Source organism: Nelumbo nucifera, chromosome 1 (assembly GCF_055504915.1).
Source record: "Nelumbo nucifera cultivar China Antique chromosome 1, China Antique-T2T, whole genome shotgun sequence".
Taxonomy (NCBI): domain Eukaryota; kingdom Viridiplantae; phylum Streptophyta; class Magnoliopsida; order Proteales; family Nelumbonaceae; genus Nelumbo; species Nelumbo nucifera.
The window spans coordinates 90,912,745-90,935,078 of record NC_142649.1 but is presented as its reverse complement, the minus strand read 5'-3'; the positions used below and the strand labels follow the sequence as shown (position 1 = coordinate 90,935,078).

The window sequence follows — 22,334 nt, the reverse complement described above, 5'->3', positions numbered from 1 at the left end:
TATATTATGGTTTCACAAAATGTTTGCAAAAGGTTTTAATTCCCAGGATCCATGTGAGTAGAGAGTGCAACACTGTACCTTGCAACCGAGGGAGAGGTCCTCTCTTGTCGAGCAGTGTTTGATCATTATGGGCTGAGAGGTTAAGTGTAAGACCATTTAGGGATAATAAACCTGATGGGCTAATCCCACATCTGCCCACAGTCCTTGGGCCTTCATAAGATGGTTGGACCCAAGGACCATTTAGTGTAAATGTTGAGCCCATTAAGAGCCCATACTAATGGACTCACGGGTTCACTATATTCAATAGTGAATTCAGTCAGGCCTTGTAACAGAGGTTAGGCTGAACCCATGTGGCTTATGTGGAGATCAATGATAGGGTCCCACGCCATACAAAGAGAGCCAAGCTAGCCAGCATTAAAGGAAGTGAGCCTGAAAGCTTAATGGGCCTAAAGCCCATTTCAAACTGGGTTAATTGGATTAATTAAATAGGGGGCGAATCTGGGTACGGATCAGCAAATAAGGATAAGAGGATAACTCTTATCCATTTAAAGAGTCCAGATCCAAATAAAGATTTGGATTAGGAAACTTCTAATTGGATTAGGAGAAGTTGATCCTAATCTACAGATAAGATAAGGGATAAGCCTTATCGCTTAAAGAGTCCAGATCCAAATAAAGATTTGGATCAAGAAACTCCTAATCAGATTAGGAGATTAACTCTTTAAGGTCTATATAAAGGAGGAGGGCAAACTAGAATAACACACACAGTTTTACTGACTTTTCTGCATTCAGTTTTCTCTCTCTGTTCTTGCCGCCCTACCCTATTCGATCTCCACCTCTTGGAGTGATCAAGATTGGATCTTGATATTGTTTCTTGGTGGAAGAAACAATCTTGAAGCTGTGCTCACATCCCTACACAATTCTTGTTGAAGAATTGGGGTTCTTGCTGAAGAATCCACTTGTTGATCCTACCTCACCCTAAGTTGTGTCATCTTCAGTGGAGGAACGATTTGGTACCCTCTTTAGGCGTGAACACCTACGTTGGGAGGAGCTTTTTGCGTGGATTCCATATCAGGTATTCCTCTCCCTAATCTTGGTTTCAAATTTGGTCCGGTTTGTTTCAAGAACGAACCTTGAAAAATGCAGTTTTTCTAAATCAGGGTATAGGATTCCCGAATGAGAAAGAGAAATTTTTCAAATTTCACCCAGCCACCCTGCATGGTTCGGCCATCCATATGATGGATCTCCCTTCCCTTCAAGGACACTTCGCCATATGGATTTTTGCCCTACTCCTACATCTTTTGCATCTACATCAGGTAACACTGCCACTACTTTCAATGTGTCATCTCATGCATTTGATTCCCCTTGGATAATTGACTTTGGAGCTTCAAACCACATGACTGGTAAGTCAAATTTATTTTAGGCATATAACCTCCTCTCTAGGAGAGTTAAGGTAAGACTGGCTGATGGGTCTTTTTCCACCATAGCCGGTCAAGGAACCATCTCCCTTCCTCTTGGACTTACCCTCTCTAATGTGTTGTATGTTCCTAAACTACCTATCAATTTACTTTCCATTAGCAGTATTACTCATTCCTTGAATTGTTCAGTGACATTCTTTCCTTCTTCGTCTGTGTTTCAGGATTTGACCTCAGGGGAGACGATTGGTAGAGGAAACATGGTGGATGGCCTCTACATGTTGGAGAATAAAGTCGGTCTTGTAGAGTCCTTAAGTTATTCTAGTAAGAGTCATGCCTACTTGTGGCATAATCGTCTTGGTTACCTTTCATTTGAGTCTTTAAAACTTATGTTTCCTGACTTGTTTAAATCTTTGTCAGTTGGTAAACAGCAGTGTCAAACGTGCCAATTGAGCAAACATTGTAGAAATTCCTTTCCTTTAAGAAATAAAAGATCTGAATTTCCTTTTCATATTGTCTATTCTAATGTTTGTGGCCCTATTTCTCTACCTACTAAGACTGGATATAAATATTTCATTACATCGACCGATGACTACTCTAGATATACGTGGGTGTATCCTCTGTGATCTAGAGATGAAGTGCCAAAAATTGTGAAAGACTTTCAACGAATGGTTTTCACTCAATTTCAAACTGAAATTCACATTTTCCAGTCAAACAATGCAAAAGAGTACTCCCATAGTGATCTCATGGAGTTCTTTGCTTCGAGTGGATCCCTTCATCGAAGCTCTTGTGCTAGGACACCTCAACAAAACGGTGTTGCTGAAAGGAAAAATCGTCATCTACTTGAAGTAGCCCGTGGTCTATTATGTCACATGAATGTTCTGAAACGTTTTTGGATGGATGTTGTTATGTGTGCTGCATATATCAACTATATGCCATTTCGGTTACTAGAGTATAAGGCCCCACATCAACTTTTGTTTCCTATAGCTCCGCTGTCCCCTATTCAATGCATGTCTTTGGGTGTCATTGCTTTGTTCATGATTTGTCTCCTACTCACGGTAAACTCAATCCTTGTGCCACTCCTTGTGTTTTTTCTTGGTTATCTGTTATCTCAAAAGGGTTACCGTTGCTATGATCCTGCTTCAAGCAAGTACTGTGTATCCATGGATGTATCATTCTTTGAGAGTCAACCTTTCTTCTCGGTTTCTCCTCAAGGAGAGAGTAGGGTTGAGGAGAAACACACTCAGGTTCAACTACCACCTCTTCCTGACCCTTCTCTATTTTGTGCCTTTCTTCGCCGCCATAAGAGCTAGTAGAGTTCAAGAGCCAGGGAACCTAAAACTACGCAACCAATATCATCGGACTCTCCAGAAGTAGATCATCCTCATCAGCCAGGTACACTTGTTCCCATTGATATGCCTTAACATTTTAACATTGACCCTCCTATTGTTAATGATCTTGATGTTCCTATTGCTAAGAGAAAGGGCATTAGATCTTGTACTACTAATCATCTTGTCTCTCACTTTGTCTCCTACGATCACATTTCACCTTCGTACCATGCGTTCCTTTCCTCTATTGATAGTGTCTTTGTTCCTAAGAATGTGGCAGAAGCTTTATCCAAACCTGAATGGACAGATGTAATGAAGGAAGAAATCAATGCCATACACAAAAATGGCACCGGGGAGTTGGTGGATCTTCCTGAAGGAAAGGAACCAGTGGGTTGCAAGTAGGTATTCACAGTAAAGCATAGAGTTGATGGTTCAGTAGAAAGATACAAAGCTAGATTGGTGGGCAAAGGGTTTACACAAGTGTATGGAGTAGACTATGCAAAGACCTTTGCTTTAGTAGCCAAAATGAATTCAATCAGAATCCTCCTCTCACTGGTAGCTAACCTTGACTGGGAACTTCATCAGTTAGATATCAAGAATGCATTCTTGAATGGTGACCTAGAGGAGGAGGTTTACATGACTCAACCTCTAGGTTTCTATGCCAAAGGTAGTGAGCAGAAGGTGTGCAAGTTTAAAAAATCTTTATATGGGTTGAAGCAATCACCTCAGGCCTGGTTTAGCAGGTTTCATTTAGCAGTGCAACAGATGGGATTCAAACAATGCCAGTCAGATCATACTTTGTTTGTGAAGAAAGGTGAAGGGAAAATTGCAGCTTTAATTGTGTACGTTGATGACATGGTAATCACCAAAGACTGAAGACTGAAATACAGAAGCTGCAGAAACTCCTAGCCACTCAATTTGAGGTGAAAGATCTAGGCCCCTTACGGTATTTTCTTGGAATTGAAGTTGCCCGTTCAAAAAAGGGCATCTTCATTTCCCAAAGGAAATATGTACTACATCTATTAGAGGATACAGGAAAGTTGGGAGTGAAACCAATTGATTCACCCATTGAACCCAACCATCAGCTAGGAGACAGTCAGGGGGAGTGTTTGAAAGATGTGAAGAAGTTCTAGAGACTTGTAGGGAGACTCTTATATTTGTTTATGACCAAACCTAATATTGCCTATGCAGTGGGTATTCTTAGTCAGTTCATGCATAATCCCAAGATAACTCACTTTGAAGCTGCAGAAAGAATCCTTGGATACCTCAAGAAGTTCCCAGGAGCTGGTTTGCTTTTCCAGAAACATGTGCATTTGAAAGTAGAGGTGTATACAGATGCTGATTGGGCAGGGGCAATCGATGACAGAAAATCTACCAGTGGGTATTGTACCTTGGTGGGAGGAAACCTAGTCACCTGGAGAAGTAAGAAGCAAAGTGTGGTGGCTAGATCCAGTGCTGAGGCAGAATACAGAGCCATGTCACTTTACTATGACAACAAAGCTGCTATGAATATTGCTGCTAACCCAGTCCTCCATGATAGAACAAAACATATTGAAGTGGACAAGCATTTTATTAGAGAAAAACTTGTGCGCAGAGAAGTGTGCACTCCTTGTTAGTTCAGAGGAACAACTTACAAACATCTTCACCAAGGGCCTTCATCATGTGCAACTTAATAATTTGTGTGACAAGTTGGGCATGATTGACATCCATGTCCCAACTTGAGGGGGAGTGTTGGAATGTTAGTTTTATCTCTTATGTTTGTATTCTACTGAGTTAGGGTCCATTTGGACTAGTTAAAGCAATTTTTTCTTTTGTTTTTTATGTTGTAACTTAAGTAGGGGCATAAGGGTCCTTTCCCTTCTAATTATGGTCGCCCTATATATATTAATATAAACTAGCGCCGCTAGGATCAGTAGTTGACTCCAAATCTCTCTTCTCTTCTCTCTTCTCTCTTCTCTCTTCTCTCCTCTCTTCCTCTTCTCTTCTCCTTCCTCTCTTCTCTGTTCGGCTATTAATAAAGGGCTTCTCATAAGTAATACCCAACTTTCAAATTTCTTCCAACAAGTAAAGAACATATTTTCTTTGAGAAACAAAAATCCCATGCTTGGACCTAGCTACCTCAATACCCAAGAAGTATCGTAGCTCTCCCAGATCTTTTACCTCAAACTCTTGATGAAGGAGTTGCTTAAGAGACTCAATTTCATTGTTATCACTCCCTGTCACTACAATATCATCCACATATACAGCAAGCAAGGTTAAAGAAGAATCCACTTTCTTAATAAACAAGGCGTGGTCTGACTGGGCCTGCACATAACCGAACTTTTCAAGGGCTTGTCTGAATATATCAAAGCAAGTTCCGAGGGACTATTTTATTCCATACAAGGCTTTGTTCAGCCGGCAAACCTTCTTTCCTGTTTCTGCACCATAAAATCAAGGAGGCAACTGAATGTAAACCTCTTCTTGCAAGTCTCTATTGAGGAAGGCATTTTTAACATCCATCTGAAACAAGGCCAAGAATAACTAGCTGCAAGAGATAATAAAACTCTAATAGTGGTCATCTTTGCTACTGGTGCAAAAGTCTCCAAGTAGTCGATACCATATGTCTAAGTAAATCCCTTTACAACTAATCAAGCCTTATACCTTTCAATGGAACCATCAGCATTATGTTTCGCAGTAAACACCCATCTACATCCAACTGGTTTCTTCCCTTTGGGCTGATAAACTATCTCCCTGGTATTGTTTCTAATAAGGGCATCCATTTCTACCTTCATTGCATCCTTCCACTCAAGAACTGACAAGGCTTCATGCACTGTTCTGGGAATGGGAATATCAACAATGGATGCAAAAAAAGACTTGTAAGAGGGGGACAGATGATCATAGGACAAGAGCTGGGAAATACAGTGGGCTGTGGATGTGGTGCAACGGCGTTTGCCTTTACAGACTGCAATAGGGAGATCAAGGTCATCCAATCAAGGTAGGGGCTCAACAGTGGAAAGTATCTGGATCTGGATCCGTAGAAGGAACTGGGGCTGGCCTGGACTGCTGATGGTCAAAATCACCTTGCCTCCATCGTCTATGATGACTCTCAAATCCTGGCACCTCCGACAACCTTCCCCATTACATCCCTCTTTACTCAATGGGATAGGTAAAGGAACTTCTGATGAGTTAATCCTAACCTCATTGCTCTCCCCCTGAGGAGAAAGCCTAGGATAATAGAGTACATCCTCAAAGAAAGTGACATCCATAGAGACAAATCTCCTCCCAGAAGTGGGTTCATAACAGGAATATCCCTTTTGAGTTTGTGAATAACCAAGGAAAATACATTTTGAGGCCTTAGATCAAATTTGGAACGATGAGGGCCAAGAATCTGAACAAAGCAAGTACAACCAAAGGTTTTAAGAGGAATGGTAAAAGCTCTTTATCAGGATATAAAAGGGTAAATGGAGGTTTCATGTCAAGCCCATGAAGGAATTCAATTGATGAGATATACTGTTATAAAAATAGCATCCCCCCAAAAACATATAGGCACATTGGAGTTAAACATAATGCTTCTAGCCACCTCCAATATGTGTCTATTCTTTCTCTTAACAACCCCATTCTGCTGTGGTGTATGAAGACAAATACTCTGATGGATAATCCCATGGTCAAGCAAATAAGAGGCTAATGGTTTTGCAAAGTATTCTTTCGCATTATCGAATCTAAAAATTTTGATTTTGACCCCAAACTAGGTTAAAATCATCTGATGAAAGATCTGGGTCAATGCAGGAACCTCACCTCGAGGACGCATAAGGTAAACCCAAGAAAAATGAGTATAATCATCAACAAACAGCAAGAAATATCTGTACCCCCCCCCCATAGCAGTGACAATAAGGTCCCCAAACATCAGTATGCACAACTTCAAAAGGAATATCACTTCTTTTATTACTCAATGAATAGGTTGTTCTAAATGCTTTGCAAGCTCACAACTTTCACATCTCAAACTAGACATCTAGACAGACTCAAACAAACTCTTCAAAGACCAAAAAGATAAATGACCCAACTGGTTATGCCAAAGCATAACCTGACCAACAGACTAAGAAACAAAAGACCTCCTAGCTTCACTATCTTCCCAATGAGAGCTCCCTCCAAGTAGATAGATTTCATTCGTCTCACGGCCAGTCCCAATCACCTTCCTTGTCTCCAAATCCTGAAAAACACATCAATAGGGAAAAAAGTCATTGAACAATTCTGGTTTTTAGTAATGCTACTAACTGAAAGCAAATTATTACTTAGGAATATGCAAAATTGAAGACAAGGAAATGGCATTAGACAACTTGATATCTCGCTTGCCAGAAATGGGAACAAGGGAACCATCAGTAATGGACACTTTGTCTCTGCCAGAAGAAAATTGGTAGGTAGTAAACAGTGAAGGCAAGCCAGTCATATGGTCATATGCACTTAAGTCTATTACCCAACAATGTTCAGTGTTACCTGGAGCTAAAGCATGATAAGCTGAGACTCGAGTACCTGAATGAGCAAAAGCTGAGGTGGGAGGAGCTGATGGTGGCTGAGGTAATGGAGCTAAATTAGCAACTTCACTTTCCAATTGAGTTAGAGCAGCCTAGACAGCAGCTAGGGTGTCTAGTGGTGTGCCTCTTGTGCCCGATGAGGTTGCACAATCAGTATTAACAGCCATATTAGCATTACCCTTTTTGTTCCCGAGTTTTACTGGAACTAGATGAGGATGCAACTTCCAACAGGTATCTTTAGTATGTTTAGATTTCTTGCAATGCTTACATACTAGGTCCCTCTTGTCTTCCTTCTTCATATCCCTCTCCTTATCACCTCGAAAAATAGTTTTAATTGCTGCCAAGGCCGATTCGAAGGGCTGATGCTGCAACATTAAGAGGTTAAGAGTAGGTCTCTTTCATGACATCCCATATTTCCTTTGCTGTTTTTGCCCACAAATAGTTTCGGCTGATATGTGGCTGCATAGAGTTGCACAGCCATGTCATCACAAAATAGTTCTCTTGAACCCATTTGACATAAGTCGGGTCCTCCTTGGTTGGTTCCTTCACTTCCCCCAACAAAGAGTTTAGTTTTCAACTAGCCCCAATGGCCATCATGGCTGATTGGGCCCATTCTAAGTAGTTTGATCCATCAAACCTAACAGTTGTAATCTGAAAGGTGTTCCCAGACATGTTACCAGAACCACCAGCCCCAAAAACACCTTCCCCTTGGTTCTTAAACTCCATTCTTGGTTAAGAGTTAATTAAAAAACACTTTTCTAATCACTGTAACAGGAGAAACTGCACCCAGGAACTGATAACAGCCGACCTAGGAGGAGGATTTAGCTTCGGCAGCTACCTAGAAACAAGGAACAGCTCTACTAGATCTTCCAGAGAGCAAAAAACAAACTCAAATTGAATGAAACAAGTCCAACTACTTCCCCAGAATCAATAACAGACCTGGGCTTTAGGGTTTTCTCTTAAAACCCTAAAAAAACAGGAGAAAAGAGGAGATTTTCCAGCCGCACCTCTCAGAATAAACAAAGCTGATCTTTTTTGTTGAGAATGGCTAGATAGAGGTGTTTTTGGTTTTTTTTCTCCTTTCTTATACTCTCAGTATTTGGGCACCCATATAGGGGCCTTCTTGTAATTATTATTTCCTCTTCTTCTCTTCTCTTCTCTTCTTCCTCTCTCTTGAAACCCTAGTTTCTGCAACTTGTTATCAGAGTGCGTAGAAGGATCTGGGAGTTGTTCTCTACTGATCTCCTACCCAGAGGCGAACTGTTGATGTCAGACCTCCACCGGATGATGTCAGTAATCCGTAAAAGTGCCGACGGCAGTCTATAAAATTAGACCAGTTTGACTTGCCCTGATTTTGGAAAAATTTTGGTATCACTCTTGTCATCATATGAAGGATGCCCTGGCAAAGGGATGTTGTATTCCAAGTTCCAACCATGACCATCTAAAGATCAAGGCTTACACAGATGCTGATTGGACAGGGTCCATCCATGATAGAAGATCTACATCTGGTTATTTTGCCTTAGTTGGAGGCAATGTGGTTTCCTATAGTAAGAAACAATTTGTGGTTGCTCGTTCTAGTGTTGAGGCAGAGTACAGAGTAATGGCTCATGAAGTGTCTGAACTACTCTAGTTGAAGACCTTATTGACTGAGATGGACATCCAAGCAAATGTTCCAATGAGACTATATTGTAACAATCAAGCAGCCATAAATATTGCTCACAATCCTGTCCAACATGATCATACAAAGCATATTGAGGTGGATAGACACTTTATTAGAGAAAGAATTGATAGAGGAGAGATTTGCCTTCCTTTTGTAAGGTTAGAAGACCAACTAGTTGATTGCCTCACTAAAGGTGTTCACCATCCAAAGTTTGCTAAGAACCTTGCCAAGCTGGGCATGATTGACATATATGCTCAGCTTGAGGGGGAGTGTTGAGAATGGCTAAACAGGGGTGTTTTTGGGTTTTATTTCTCCTTTCTTATACTCTCTCAGTATTTGGGCACCCATATAGGGGCCTTCTTGTAATTATTATTTTCTCAAATTATAAAGTAATCTTTTAAGGGTGTGAATAGTGAATAACACACACCTCTCGACACTTGCTCTCTTCTTCCTCTTCTTCTTCTCTTCTCTTCTCTTCTCTTCTTCCTCTCTCTTGAAACCCTAGTTTCTACAACGTTTTTAATATCAATCTCAAGGAAAATAACTTACTTCATGAAAAAATTCTAGCCGCCACCTTCTAACTGATGCAAAACCCTAATCTTGAGGATTCGAACCTTCTACTGATTCTTCCTAATCATTGGAACTCTCCAAGGTTCTACAATCTCCTTAGTAGCAGTTGCGCACTGCCAGTAACCTCCAAGAATCATCCGATTCACTTTTTCTGCTGAAAACTTCCAAACCTAGGAAGTTCTCATGTAGTCAGCCTGATTAGACTAGCATAAGAACTCCTAGGTTGGCTCTGATACCAAGTAGTCGAATAAGACTACAATCTGTCCTAGGTTTTAATGAGAAAAACAAATAAAGATTGAAGAGAAGAAGAAGAGAAGAGAAAAAGAGGAGAGGAGAAGAACTCGAAGAGAGAATTCAGAAAAGAGAGAGAGACTTGCAATAGCCGCCCCACTCTTATAATTTATATTCATATTCGAATAACTATAAAAGGGCTGAATTACCCTTATTGCTTACATGGCAAAAAAAAAAGAAAAAACTAATAACATAAGGCTGAAATAAACTACCAGCTAACAAACTGAAATAACTAACAATCTACTACTATCATACAAACATAGTGGGGACCACATCAATTGGGTCCACATCAGTGTTCTCTACAAGAGAATACACCAGAAATCAAGGGTGTTTCACACTTTCACTAAATGAATCGACCCCACCCCAAAGAGACTATATATGTACCATATATATTACTATTGTGTGTGTGTATGTATGTACAATTATAGAAAAGCCCTTATAGGGCCAAAGAAGAAGAAAACAAAGAAAGAAATAAAGAATAGTAAACAACAAGGAATATAGTAATACAACACAACATCAAGACTCTTCACACTCCCCCTTAAACTGATGTGTATTCATTAGCATTAGTTCACTTACAAGAAAAAAATGTCTAGATCTCGTCATGGCCTTAGTAAAAATGTCTGCAATCTACATATCTGAGACGTCATGAGGGAGAGAAATAAAACCAACAAGAAACAGTCTAATAAAATGGCAATCCACCTCAATATGCTTTATCCTCTCATGAAAGACAAGGTTGGAAGCAATCTTTATAGCACTAGTGTTGTCTGCATAGAAAGGGATAGGTGTAGAGATGACATTGCCCTATACTCTGCTTCTATAGATGACTTAGAAATAGTTTGTTGTTTCCTGCGTTCCCATGAGATGAGGGAATCACCCAAAAAGAAACACCACCCTGCCCAATTTGCATCAGCATAGGCCCTTAATTGGATAGGAGAGCACGAAGAAAAGAATAGTCCTTGTGATAAAGTGCCACGAACATAGCAAATAATCCGATGGACAAGAACAAACTGATTGGACCTGAACTGCATAAGATATGTCAAGATGAGCCATAGTGAGATAGATAAGAGACCCCACAAGTTGTTGATAGAGAGAAGCATCAGTAAGGAACCTTCTAACTTGGACAATTTAACATTCAGCTCCAAGGGAATTTCAACTTGCATATCATCAGTATGGTCGGGCAACTTGACAAGATCAGATGCATACTTGTGTTGGCAAATAAAATATCCCCAATTACTCCTTTGGACTTCAAGTCCTAATAAATAGGTAAGAGGACTAAAATCCTTCATGTGAAAGGAGCTGTGAAGAAGAGACTTGAGGTCTTGAATTCCTTCTACATCATCTCCAATCAACAACATATAATCCACATACAAGAGGAGAATTGTGATACCTTGAGGCCTTTTGTCAACAAAGAGAGAATGATCAAAAGCACTCTGATTGTACCAAACATCAACAATAATATCTTGGAATTTTTCAAACCATGCTCGAGGAGCCTGTTTTAGCCCATCAAATGATTTCTTCAACCAGCAAACAAGAAAAGGATCACTACAGTACCTCAAAAGGGGTTTCACATATATTGTTTCCTTAAGATGTCCATGTAGAAATGCATTTTTCACATTCAACTGAAAGATAAACCAGGAGTGGACTATAAAGAGGGCTAAAAGAGCACGAACTATAGTGATTTTCACCACTAGAGAAAAATACCATACTCCTCAATTATCAAAAAAAAAATCAATACCAGACTCCTATGTATAATCCTGAGCCACAAAACAAGCTTTATACTGATCTAGTGAGCCAACAAACTTGAACTTGATAGAGTAAACCTATTTAATCCCAATAATAGAAACATCTGAAGGGACTAGAGAGAGGATCAAACTACACTCTTCCTTCTTCCCTTTTCCTCTTTCTTCTTCCTCCATTTATTGTAGGTGGGATCTACAACTCTATGCACTCCAAGGAAGAAGTTCCTTAACTTGTTTGTGATTTTAGCACATGGTTTTTATGCAGTTTCAAACTAAGATCCAAATTTTCTAGTCCGATAATGCGAAGAGTATTTCCATGGTGATCTTACTGATTTTTTACTTCTTGTGGTTCTCTCCACCGAAGTTCGCTTTTCAAAACCCCTCAACAAAATGGGGTTGCAAAGAGGAAGAACCGACATCTCCTTGAAGTTTAAAAGGGGATTCTTTTACATATGCATGTACCAAAAAGGTTTTGGATGAATGTTGTTATGGTTGCTCCCTACATTATAAATTGCATGCCTTCTCCAGTTTGGAATATAAGGCTCCACATCAACTTCTCTTCCCTAAAGCTCCATCGTTTCCCATACCCATGTGTGTCTTTGGTTGTCGTTGTTTTGTCCATAACTTGTCTCCTACTCATGGTAAACTCGACCACAAAGCTATTACTTGTGTGTTCTTGGTTATCCCTCATCTTAAAAGAGATATTGATGTTTTGACCCAGTGTCCTGGAAATATTTCACTTCTATGGATGTATCCTTCTTTGAGAATGAACCTTTCTTTCAAGTTTCTCCTCAAGGGGAGACTAGAGAGTAAGGTTGAGGAGAAACAAGTTCTCTTACCTCCTCTTCCTGATCCTCCTTCATTCTGTGTATTTTTTTTATGTCAAAAAGGCCAAAGCCAATGGAGTTCAAAGGTCGTGGAACACCCTAAAGTTGTGTAACCAATGCCATCAGACTCTTAGGAGACAAATCCCTCCCATTGATATTCCTGAACCTATTGACATTGAGACCTCTACCTGTGATTTGTGCCTCCCCATTGCAAAAAGGAAAGGTGTCAAGTCACATGTACTACTCACCATCCCATGGTCAATTTCTTGTCCTATGAGAACATCTCACCCTCATTTCGTGTTTTCCTTTCAACCATTAACAGTGTCTCCCTTCCCAAGAATGTTATAAAGACTTTATCGGTTCTTGAATGGACAAATGCAATGAATGAAGAGATAAATGCCTTACATAAAGGTGGTACACAGGAGTTGGTGGATCTTCCTAAAGGAAAGGAACTAGTTGGATGTAAATGAGTGTTCTCTATAAAAAATAAGGCAAATGATACGATAGAGAGGTACAAAGCCTAATTGGTTGCAAAGGGTTTTACACAAATGTATGGAGTAAACTATACAAAGACCTTTGCTCCAATTGCAAAGATGAATTTTATCAGGGTTCTTTCTTTGGCTGAAATCTAGATTGGAAACTTCATCAATTAGATATCAACAATGCATTTTGAATGGGGATTTGGAGGAAGAGGTATACATGGTCCAACCACCTAGTTTTTGTGCTAGAGGTAGTGAATAGAAGGTGTGCGGACTGAAGAAGTCTTTGTATGGCCTGAAACAATCTCCAAGGACCTACTTCAACAGATTTCATCAAGTTGTTCAGCAAATGAGATTCAAACAATGCCAAGCTGACCATACTCTTTGTGAAGGCGCAAGGGAAAACCGCTGCCCTAATAAATCTATGTAGATGATATAGTTGTTACTCGTGATTGGAGATCAAAGATACGAAAACTAAAAGGTTCCTGGCCACACATTTTGAGGTGAAGGATCTGGGTCCAGTATGTTATGTTCTTGGAATTGAAGTTGCCCCCTCATAACAAGGGATCTTCATTTCCCAAAGGAATAACATCCTAGATCTGTTGAAGGATATAGGCAAATTAGGGGCAAAATCAGCCAACACCGCTATGGATGTGAATCACAAGCTAGGGTCGTCAAGGGGAATATGTAGAAGATAATAAGCATTAACAAAGGCTTGTGGGGAAGCTCTTATACTTGCCTATGATTCAGCCTGACATAGCTTATGCCAGGAGTGTTCTCAGTCAGTTTATGCATGCCCCTTAGGCCGCTCAACAGGAGGCAATAGAGTGCTCAGATATTTAAAGCAGTTCCCTAGAACAAGGCTGCTTTTTAAGAAGCAAAGACAAGAAAGCTGAAGTTTATACTGATGCAAGTTGGGCTAGCCCAGTAGATGACAAGAAACCTACTAGTGCTTATTGTACCTTTATGAGAGGAAATCTTGTTACTTGGCCAAGGCTAGTGCGAAGGTAGAATATAAAGCTATGTCCCATGGTGTTGCCAAAGTCTAAAGTTCTATGGATTAAGAACTTACTGGGGGAACTAGGTTTCATAGTTGATAGTCTTATGTCATTCTATTGTGTAATAAAGCCTCCATCAATATTGCTGCCAATCCTATCCTCCATGACAAAACAAAAGCACATTGAAGTGGACAAACACTTCATTAGGGAAAAGTTAGAGAAAGGGGAGGTATGCCAACCAATGTTAATTCCAAAGACCAACTTGCAGATGTTCTTATAAAGGGCCTTCATCATTTATGACACAATGAACTGTGTGACAAGTTGGGAATGATTGATATATATGTTCCAACTTGAGGGGAGCAATATAATCTTCGTTTTATGTGCCTCAAGGGTACATCTATCTTTTAAACTTTATATAATGGCCACCCTACATATAAATATATAGCTAACGCCACCAACCTATTCTTTTTGGTTCTCTTCCACTTCTTTCTTCTTCTTCCCTTTTACTTTTTTGCACCAAGACAAGACCATAAATGCACAAATTGTTGACTGGGGAGTGAGTTTTGTTCACTCATCAAGTGGAAGATGAGCAAAGCACAACCAAAAATATGAACTACAAAGAAATTAGGTGAACAATGGAATAAGCTCTAGAAGAGAGAAGCATTGTGCAAAACAGAAGAAAGTTGATAAGGTACACAAAAGTGTTGGCCACCTCCACCCAGAAGGAAGTAGGAGCATGTGAGTCATGGAGAAAGTCCAAAAATTACTCACAATGTGTCTCTTCTCGTGCTATGCCACTCCGTTCTGTTGTGAAGTGCCATTACAAGATCCCTATGATTGAATTTTGTCATCTCTCGACAAGGTTTGAAAGTCTCCATTAAAGTACTCACCCCCCCCCCCAAGTCTAAATGGAGAACTCCAATACTAGTATCAAACCGATTTATGATCTTAGCCAAGAAGGATTTCAAGGTGAGAAATTATTTCTCAAAATGTAAATCCACGTAAAGTGAGTGCAATCATCAATAAATGTAACAAATACTTATATCCCAACCATGAATTAGAGCAAATGACCAAACATCACTATGTACCAATTTAAAGGGAATAAATTCATGTTCAATAAAAGCAGGAAAAAATAGAGCATGACCCTTACTCAAGCAACAAGAAATGCAAGCTTTATTAATTTTTTTCTTCCTTCCTTATGCATGCTCTTAATTGACTGAATGTCCTCTCTATTCGTTCCTATACATTTCTAGCTCAGTGTGATGATCAGAGATATCATTATAAATTTATAACCATTCAAAGTCACTAAACCATCCCTTAATCAAGCTGAGAGGAGAATATGGAAATTAGAAGAATCTGAGGTCATTATAGTAAAATCCCTATTCAAATCATAAAAGGGGAATTTTCATTTAAAGATTTTTTCCTTAGAAAAAATCTCTAAATCAAGATCCCCCTTTCTGTTTTCAAAGCTCCAAAATATGGATCTTGCAGATCCCTCCTAAAGTGGCATTATTCATACAGACAGAAATTTTAGGTAAGTGTTTGACAAAAGACAACCTTAACAGGAGAGGGATTATCGTGGATTCAATGCAGTATGTCATGTGCTCTGCAGCAATTGAAACTGCTTATCATTTATTTTATCCATTGCAAAATGGCATATATTTTGTTGATTAAATTACTCAGAAGTTTCTGATAAAGGGCTGCTTTCCAACAATGGAAGCTCTTATCCTCCACTGGTTCTAAAAGATGTGAGCAGGAAAGGGAAGGATATATGGCAAGCTATACCTTCAGTTATTGTTTGGAAATTCTGGAGGGAAAGGAATATCTTTGAAAATGCCTTCAACACAGTGAAGGTGCTTGTGAATGGAGCAGTTATTCTCTGTTCTCATGGTTTTCAATACACATAGCTCTTTAAGAAATACCTTTCAATACTTATTTTTATTATGACAATCTGTTTATAAGCTGATACCACACAGTTGTACATTCTCCCTTTTGTTTTTTAATGAAAGTTACCTTCTCTCTCAAAAAAAAAAAAGATAAAAAAAAAAATTTGTCCACATGGGTGTATCCTCTGTATCCTTTAAAGATCCATTAATAAAAGTACACTTTACCTTTTTCAAAGAAAGTCACTAAACCACCCCTGTTCAAATTCCATCCACTCAACATTGGTGTTTTAAAACCATCACCACTGCAACTGCCAGTATCAACAATCTCCATGATGATGTAAACAACTTGCAAACTTGATGGAAGGTGGAAATATTTTCTATTAGTGGTTTTTGACTAGATATTATGAACTTGACACTTTCAAATCAGATCATCATCATATGGGATCTGCTACATGATCCTGTTTTGCCATTCTGTTCTGTTCAGTGTCATATCCATTGTTAAATTGCAACTTTGTGAGTGCTTTAATCTTGTCTTATTACTTCCATCCCAAGTTCTTTTTGGTCTGCCCCAAGCACTTTAAGCCCCTTCAACTTGTAACAGAATACTTTTTTCTGGCCATCTCAACCCAACTACTTACTCTCATTTTATGACCTACTGGAGCTACCCCTAGGTTCCTTCATATGACTTCATTTCTAACCCTGTTCTTTCTAGTTTTACCACTCATCCATCTAACCATTCAGATTTCTGCCACATTTCATTTTTGGACATGTTTCTTAGCTGCCCAACACTCTGATCACACTTCCAATCCAGATACAGTTTGTAAACCAAAAGGTGTTAAGAAGGTGATAGTAGTTGTAGACTTGTGTCAAGAACAAAAGCCATGAATTTCAGCACTAATCCACATTCCACAATACAAATAGTAGGACATGGTGGTAGCAGTAATAAAAGTGAGATTCTCTCATTTGTTGATAAAGTCAGCAGTTCTGTTTCCAAAGATAGCTTCTTGTTCTGACAAAATGAAACTTAAGGCTGCCCTGGGTTTAATTGGGTCTGGTAATGCCCAATTGCCCTCCAGCACAGAGAAGTACCGCTATGTCCTTGTAACGACAGAAAACACTACATGGCATAGAGGCCATATTACCAATGTCAGTCCCAGAAATCTCAGGTCTTGGGAGGGGTAGACTGGATACGGTCCTAGTCATTTATCATGTTTTGGAGCAAACAGATACAACCATAAGCTTAAAAGAAAAAATAATAAGCCATAAAGCTTTTCTAAGAACTATGGACAAGCTTTAATGAATGCATCCTGATGTACAGTTCCAAGATCTTTTCAAAGGATGAGCAGAAACAGCTGAATGTTATATCCATGTTTAGTACAAGAGTGGATTTGTATGGGAAGAAAGATTAGAAATACCTTTGCAAACTTCCCACTAAATACAGAGAGTGCTACTTTCCAGAAGGCAGGTATGTGATGGATAAGCACAGCAGATAACTTGCGAATATACCTTCCCCTAAGTGCATCCATTTGTTCACCAACCAAATCTACAGACGAATGACCATCCCCAAGAATATCGGAAGAGTTGGCATCTGACTGGTAACAATTGAAAAGAACAAGTATCAAATGCTTTAAAAATTAAATGTGTTCAGATATAGTGATCCCTGCATAAGCCTTTGTGAGTGTGTGCTATTCACTTACAGATTTGTTTGTATCTTGTTGGATTTGCCTCCACTTTGCATCAGAAAGTGCCCTCTCACGGATCTGATTATGCAAAGCTTCAATTCTTGCTTCATGATCTAAGGTGCATCGTTCAAACAAACCCCGAATTCTGTTATTCTGCACAAATAGATAAACCAATACAACTAGAATTTGGTCAAATGGTAAATAAAATTAAGGAATCTAAAGCCTATGCAGCAAATAAATTGTAAAATATCTTCAAAGAATACTTGAATAGTATGACCTAGATATTAGCCTAACCAGCACATAAAAATTCTGCTAACCTGAATATTTAGATAGTGCCACACAGGATCTGACTCAGGTTCCAACTCCAACAATAGTCTCACAGTGTTTTCAAGCTATTAGAAGAATTGATAATAAGTAGCGGATAAAGAAGGATAGATAGCGCTCACTAAAAGCATAAGATCTTCATGGTAATAAGCATGCACTGCTAAACGTCAAGCAATACACTAGTGATCATATGGAAACAAATGATGCAGACAAGTATACATACACAGCTCGTAAATTTTCCATCAAGGTTCTGTATCAGACAAAAGGTTGCAAGTGCAACAGAGAAAAATGAACTTTTGCTAGTTCGTCCAATACCTATTTTATATTATTTACAAATTCCAAGATTTAGCATATATAGCATGTATTTAGCATTAATACTAACTGATGCTTGGTATTACAATACATATGCCCTTATTTTCCAGTGTTCAAATTCCCCAAAGCTGCTACATTACATGTTTAACAGATCAGAACTGTTGGTGGCAGACATAATGCTAAAACTAGAAAATATACATTGCATACAATAAGGAATATGGCTGGCCCAGGTACAATCCAATTGAAAGCATATGGACCAATATCCAACACAAATGAGAAAACCTATAAGAACAGCAGATATCAAACACAATGAGAACCAAGTCAGACTGGATCAGGTCCAAACTAAGAAAATCAAAGAATTTAAAAGTCCAAATTTCAAAGGTATAAGTTCTTATTAATATATGTTGCGATTGGGCTGATAACACTTGTTTTTATTTTTAAAGTTTAGCTAGACAGTAATTGGACCCAAGACCCATTAGTTTATGTTTTGTTTAAGAGTGTTTACTTCTGTTTTAGTAATAGCTGACTTACTGAGGGTATACTTGTAATTGTATCTTTTTTAATTATGAGTATATAAGATAGTGAAAGGGGTGGCCAGATAAGATTTTTGGCTTCTCCCCATTCTCTTCAACCTTTCTCTTCTTCTCTTCTCTGTACAAACTTCTCCTTTTCTTTCTTTTATCATAGATTTCAAGTCAGATCAGATTTATTGCACTTTCAAGTATATAAATAAATAACAAATCCAGTTCTTTGTTGGAAATGATCAACATGGATCCAGAACTAATGGCATAAGGACCAAAAACAAGAAATATCACATACCCATCACTTTTGATGTTCCACCTTTCCTGTGTAAAGATGTATACCAATGCTCTAAAAGTGGTTTTGCTAGAAAGTCTACTCCGAATAATACTGTAAGAATTATGTGGAGATGCATAAGAGCAGATGTAATGTTGAAAACATTGAATGGCAGGAATTCAAGATTTTTTGGCAACAAGAAACAAGATGATTTTTTGGTTTTGACAATGTTATCATGACTATTCATGAGATATTCAACTCCCATTGGAGAACAAATTTCACTAAAAGCTAAGTTCCTATAACTACTACAGCCTTAAAATTGATTTACACCTCAGTTTGAAGTGATTTAATCATACATGATTTTCCAAGTAGTGGTGTGGTTGTTCTGAGCAAATACAAATGGCCTTGGCCGCTTCGGCATCATATCAAGGAAGCAAAGGCTTGCCTCCAGGATGAACAGCTTGTTCAGATATGGCTTGGAATGGTACTTACCTTTCTTTCTTTGCTATCAGTAACAATTATTGGTACTAATTATAAAATAAAAGTATAGAGTAAATGAGTAAATCCAAAGACCTCAGGTCAATCCATGTAATGAGGCCCCCTTGTACAAAATATACATAAAGAAAATAAATATGTCCTACACCAGGAAAGAGGTCACTAGTAAAGATCACTCTTCATCACACCCTTTCAAGAAGTGTCATAGACTTACTTTTGTCCTTTTTGTTTTGACGATAACTGTCAATTGTAATATTATTATCAAAGGAGAGAGTACACAAATCAATCAAACACTCCTATGACCCACTTCAGTCTTTTGATATGCATAATATCATTCTTGTGTAATGGAATGAACAACATATCCGGATTTAAAAGATACTATCTATATAATGACTATTTCCTTATTTATGCTTGGCCCTTAATGCAGCCACCTGAATAAGCCTCATTAAAAAACATTTGAATATTGAATTCAGTCAAACCCCAAAGATTGCAATGCTTTTCGACAGACTGCAAAAGAGTGTTAATATTGAAAACAATTCAAGAATTTGAAAATATTGAATTATACATTTGTATGAAAATCACACAACGAAGATTACAACCTTAAGTTTGTAATCTATATAGGCTTCCTAAGGAAGGTTGCAGAGTTGAGTTTTGGTGACAGTAAATTATATCCCCCCAGTATGTAAACACTGAGAGTATGTTCAGATATAACCGATCAAGTTCATGGTTTAAAATGTCCCTAATTTCCCTAATATTTCCACAACATATTTCCATTTCCATAGTTAGCGACATGAAATTTTACTGAAATCAACATTTCCCCAATGAACACTACTACACTATGTGGAGTACAAGTGATAGTTTCCACAACATGTTTCTATTTCCACTTCTATGGGTAGTGACATGAAATTTTATTGGAATCGACATATTCCCTAACGAACACTACTAGTACTATGTGGAATCAAAGAGTATTATAACATAAGTTGATGACAATATTTCAGATATGTGAAGTAACAATGTTATTTTAAACCTAAGTTACATGATAACCACTTTGAGCTAGCTCAATATTCATTTCAAACATGAAGTTAAATATTAAATTTTTGTTTGTGTAATAGATTATATAGTTGATCTATTACAATCATTTACATTTTCTATGAATTTAAATTTTGCTTTAACTCATTCTATTATGAGACTCTGAATCTTAAGGTTTACAGAGCAACTTCAGAACGTATTCTTTTGTCTATAACCTTAGTTTCTTAGTTTTGTTTAATGATTTAAAACAAGATAGTGATTTAACTAGGTGTGCCTATGCTTCTTTTATCATTTCATAAAATATCATTCTATACTTTTCATATTTTACACTGTTTCCACCATGTCTATGATTTTTACAATATTTCCATACGATATTTCTGACATGCTTCTTATATTTGGATGACCAACATTTCCACTGACATCGACATTTTAAACCATGATTAAGTTAACTGGGTATTCTCAAACAGAAAGTGGGGGTAGATTTTAATTGGGAAGTGGCAGAGATCCCTCTTGAAGGCCTTACTAAAACAGTTTCTGGTCTTCTTAAGATGAAAAACCTATGGATGCCATCTACAGGCAAGAAATGAAGAGAATTGTTCTTTGGGGGTTGGTTCATATGATTGACCATGGTAAAGAATTGGCTACTGCATGAACCAAACATTCTAGGCAGTAAACCATATGATTCACCATATTAAAGAATTATCTCCAGGATGCACCACTACCATTATTTCACATATTCTAAGGCTTCCATGTAGCTGATGCATCCTTGTCTACACATAGTGTACATGAAGATACATTCTGCACCAGCACCACCACTTCCTCAGCTTAGACATTTCCTAAACTTTGAACATAGTGTAACACCATTACCCACCTAATGAGCTTGTCATATGTTTCCTCACTAGACATCTTGATTCACAATGACAACATACTGCAGACAAATATGGAATAAGTAGAGAACTTACCTTTGCTAGTTCTATTTGTGGATCTTCCATGGACTTATAAAGCATGCCTTTAAACTCTTGCATCACTTTTTCCACTTCCTCAAGAACACGTTTAAGTATTCCAACCTGAAAGCAAATGACTAATCACCATGAATGCATTTGGCTGCAATGTAGAGACAACAACTAAAGAACCTTTCAAGCAACTATGTATGAAACATGCAAATCCCTCATAGAATTCCACAATAGAAATATAGAACAACCATTGATTGATAGAAAAAGAAAATCACAGATGGCTTGCTAGACTATTAGAACCCAACACTTGACAATCAATCTCAAGAAGTAGGTTTTAAGGAAATGATTTAGAGGAAGATTCCTCAAATCAAAATGAACAAATATATGACAAAATAACTGGTAAGGACTTCAATATCCAATATCGAATGGGAGCAAGAGGACGCACAATTTTCCACATGCACGAGGCCAGTGGTTGGTCACATGATCCATTATACATTTTAATCCATTTGCTCCTCCTTTCTTCAGGCATCCAACATGATAAGATTGATTGATCATGGCCAACGGACTGTAATACACCTTGGTTTACGGTGGAAAATGTATTTGCATTGCAACCATATATACACCAGAGTTTATTGTGGAAATATTGATCTGATGTAGCAGTAACATCATAGCTTAATCCACACTTAAAATATGAATTCTACCATTTTGGTAAGGAATCCCACTAAAACCATGCCCATCATTTATAGTATCATTCTCAACTGTTGAGAATTCGCTGTATTTTATTTCTTGTTAATTAGTTGATGTTATTGGGCCCATGGCCCATTAGTTTAGTGCCTTTTTAAGTAGTTGTTTTTAAGTCTTTGTTAGAGTATTGACAGTACCCGCCCTATCAAGGCTGTATCTGACTTTGTACACACTTTATTTCTTAAGTATAAAAGTTAATGGGAGAGGCATCCATCTCTCTACTGGTGAAAGTGCTGGGTCTCCAGAATTTTAATGTCTTTATTGATTCAATGACTAGTGCATTTCCTTCAGAAGACCTCCCC

General features: G+C 38.3%; 1 protein-coding gene across 1 annotated transcript in view; it reads right to left on the bottom strand.

The window, feature by feature from the left end:
• LOC104586244 (exocyst complex component SEC5A-like) overlaps positions 1-22,334 on the bottom strand; it is a 146,501-nt gene that overhangs the window by 63,482 nt on the left and 60,685 nt on the right. Inside the window, exons 7-10 of the mRNA XM_010243412.3 lie at positions 21,298-21,402; positions 17,698-17,772; positions 17,396-17,533; positions 17,114-17,290 (exon numbers count right to left, since the gene is read on the bottom strand). Coding sequence (XP_010241714.1) covers positions 17,114-17,290; positions 17,396-17,533; positions 17,698-17,772; positions 21,298-21,402 — 495 coding nt within the window. The remainder of the gene's footprint in view (positions 1-17,113; positions 17,291-17,395; positions 17,534-17,697; positions 17,773-21,297; positions 21,403-22,334) is intronic.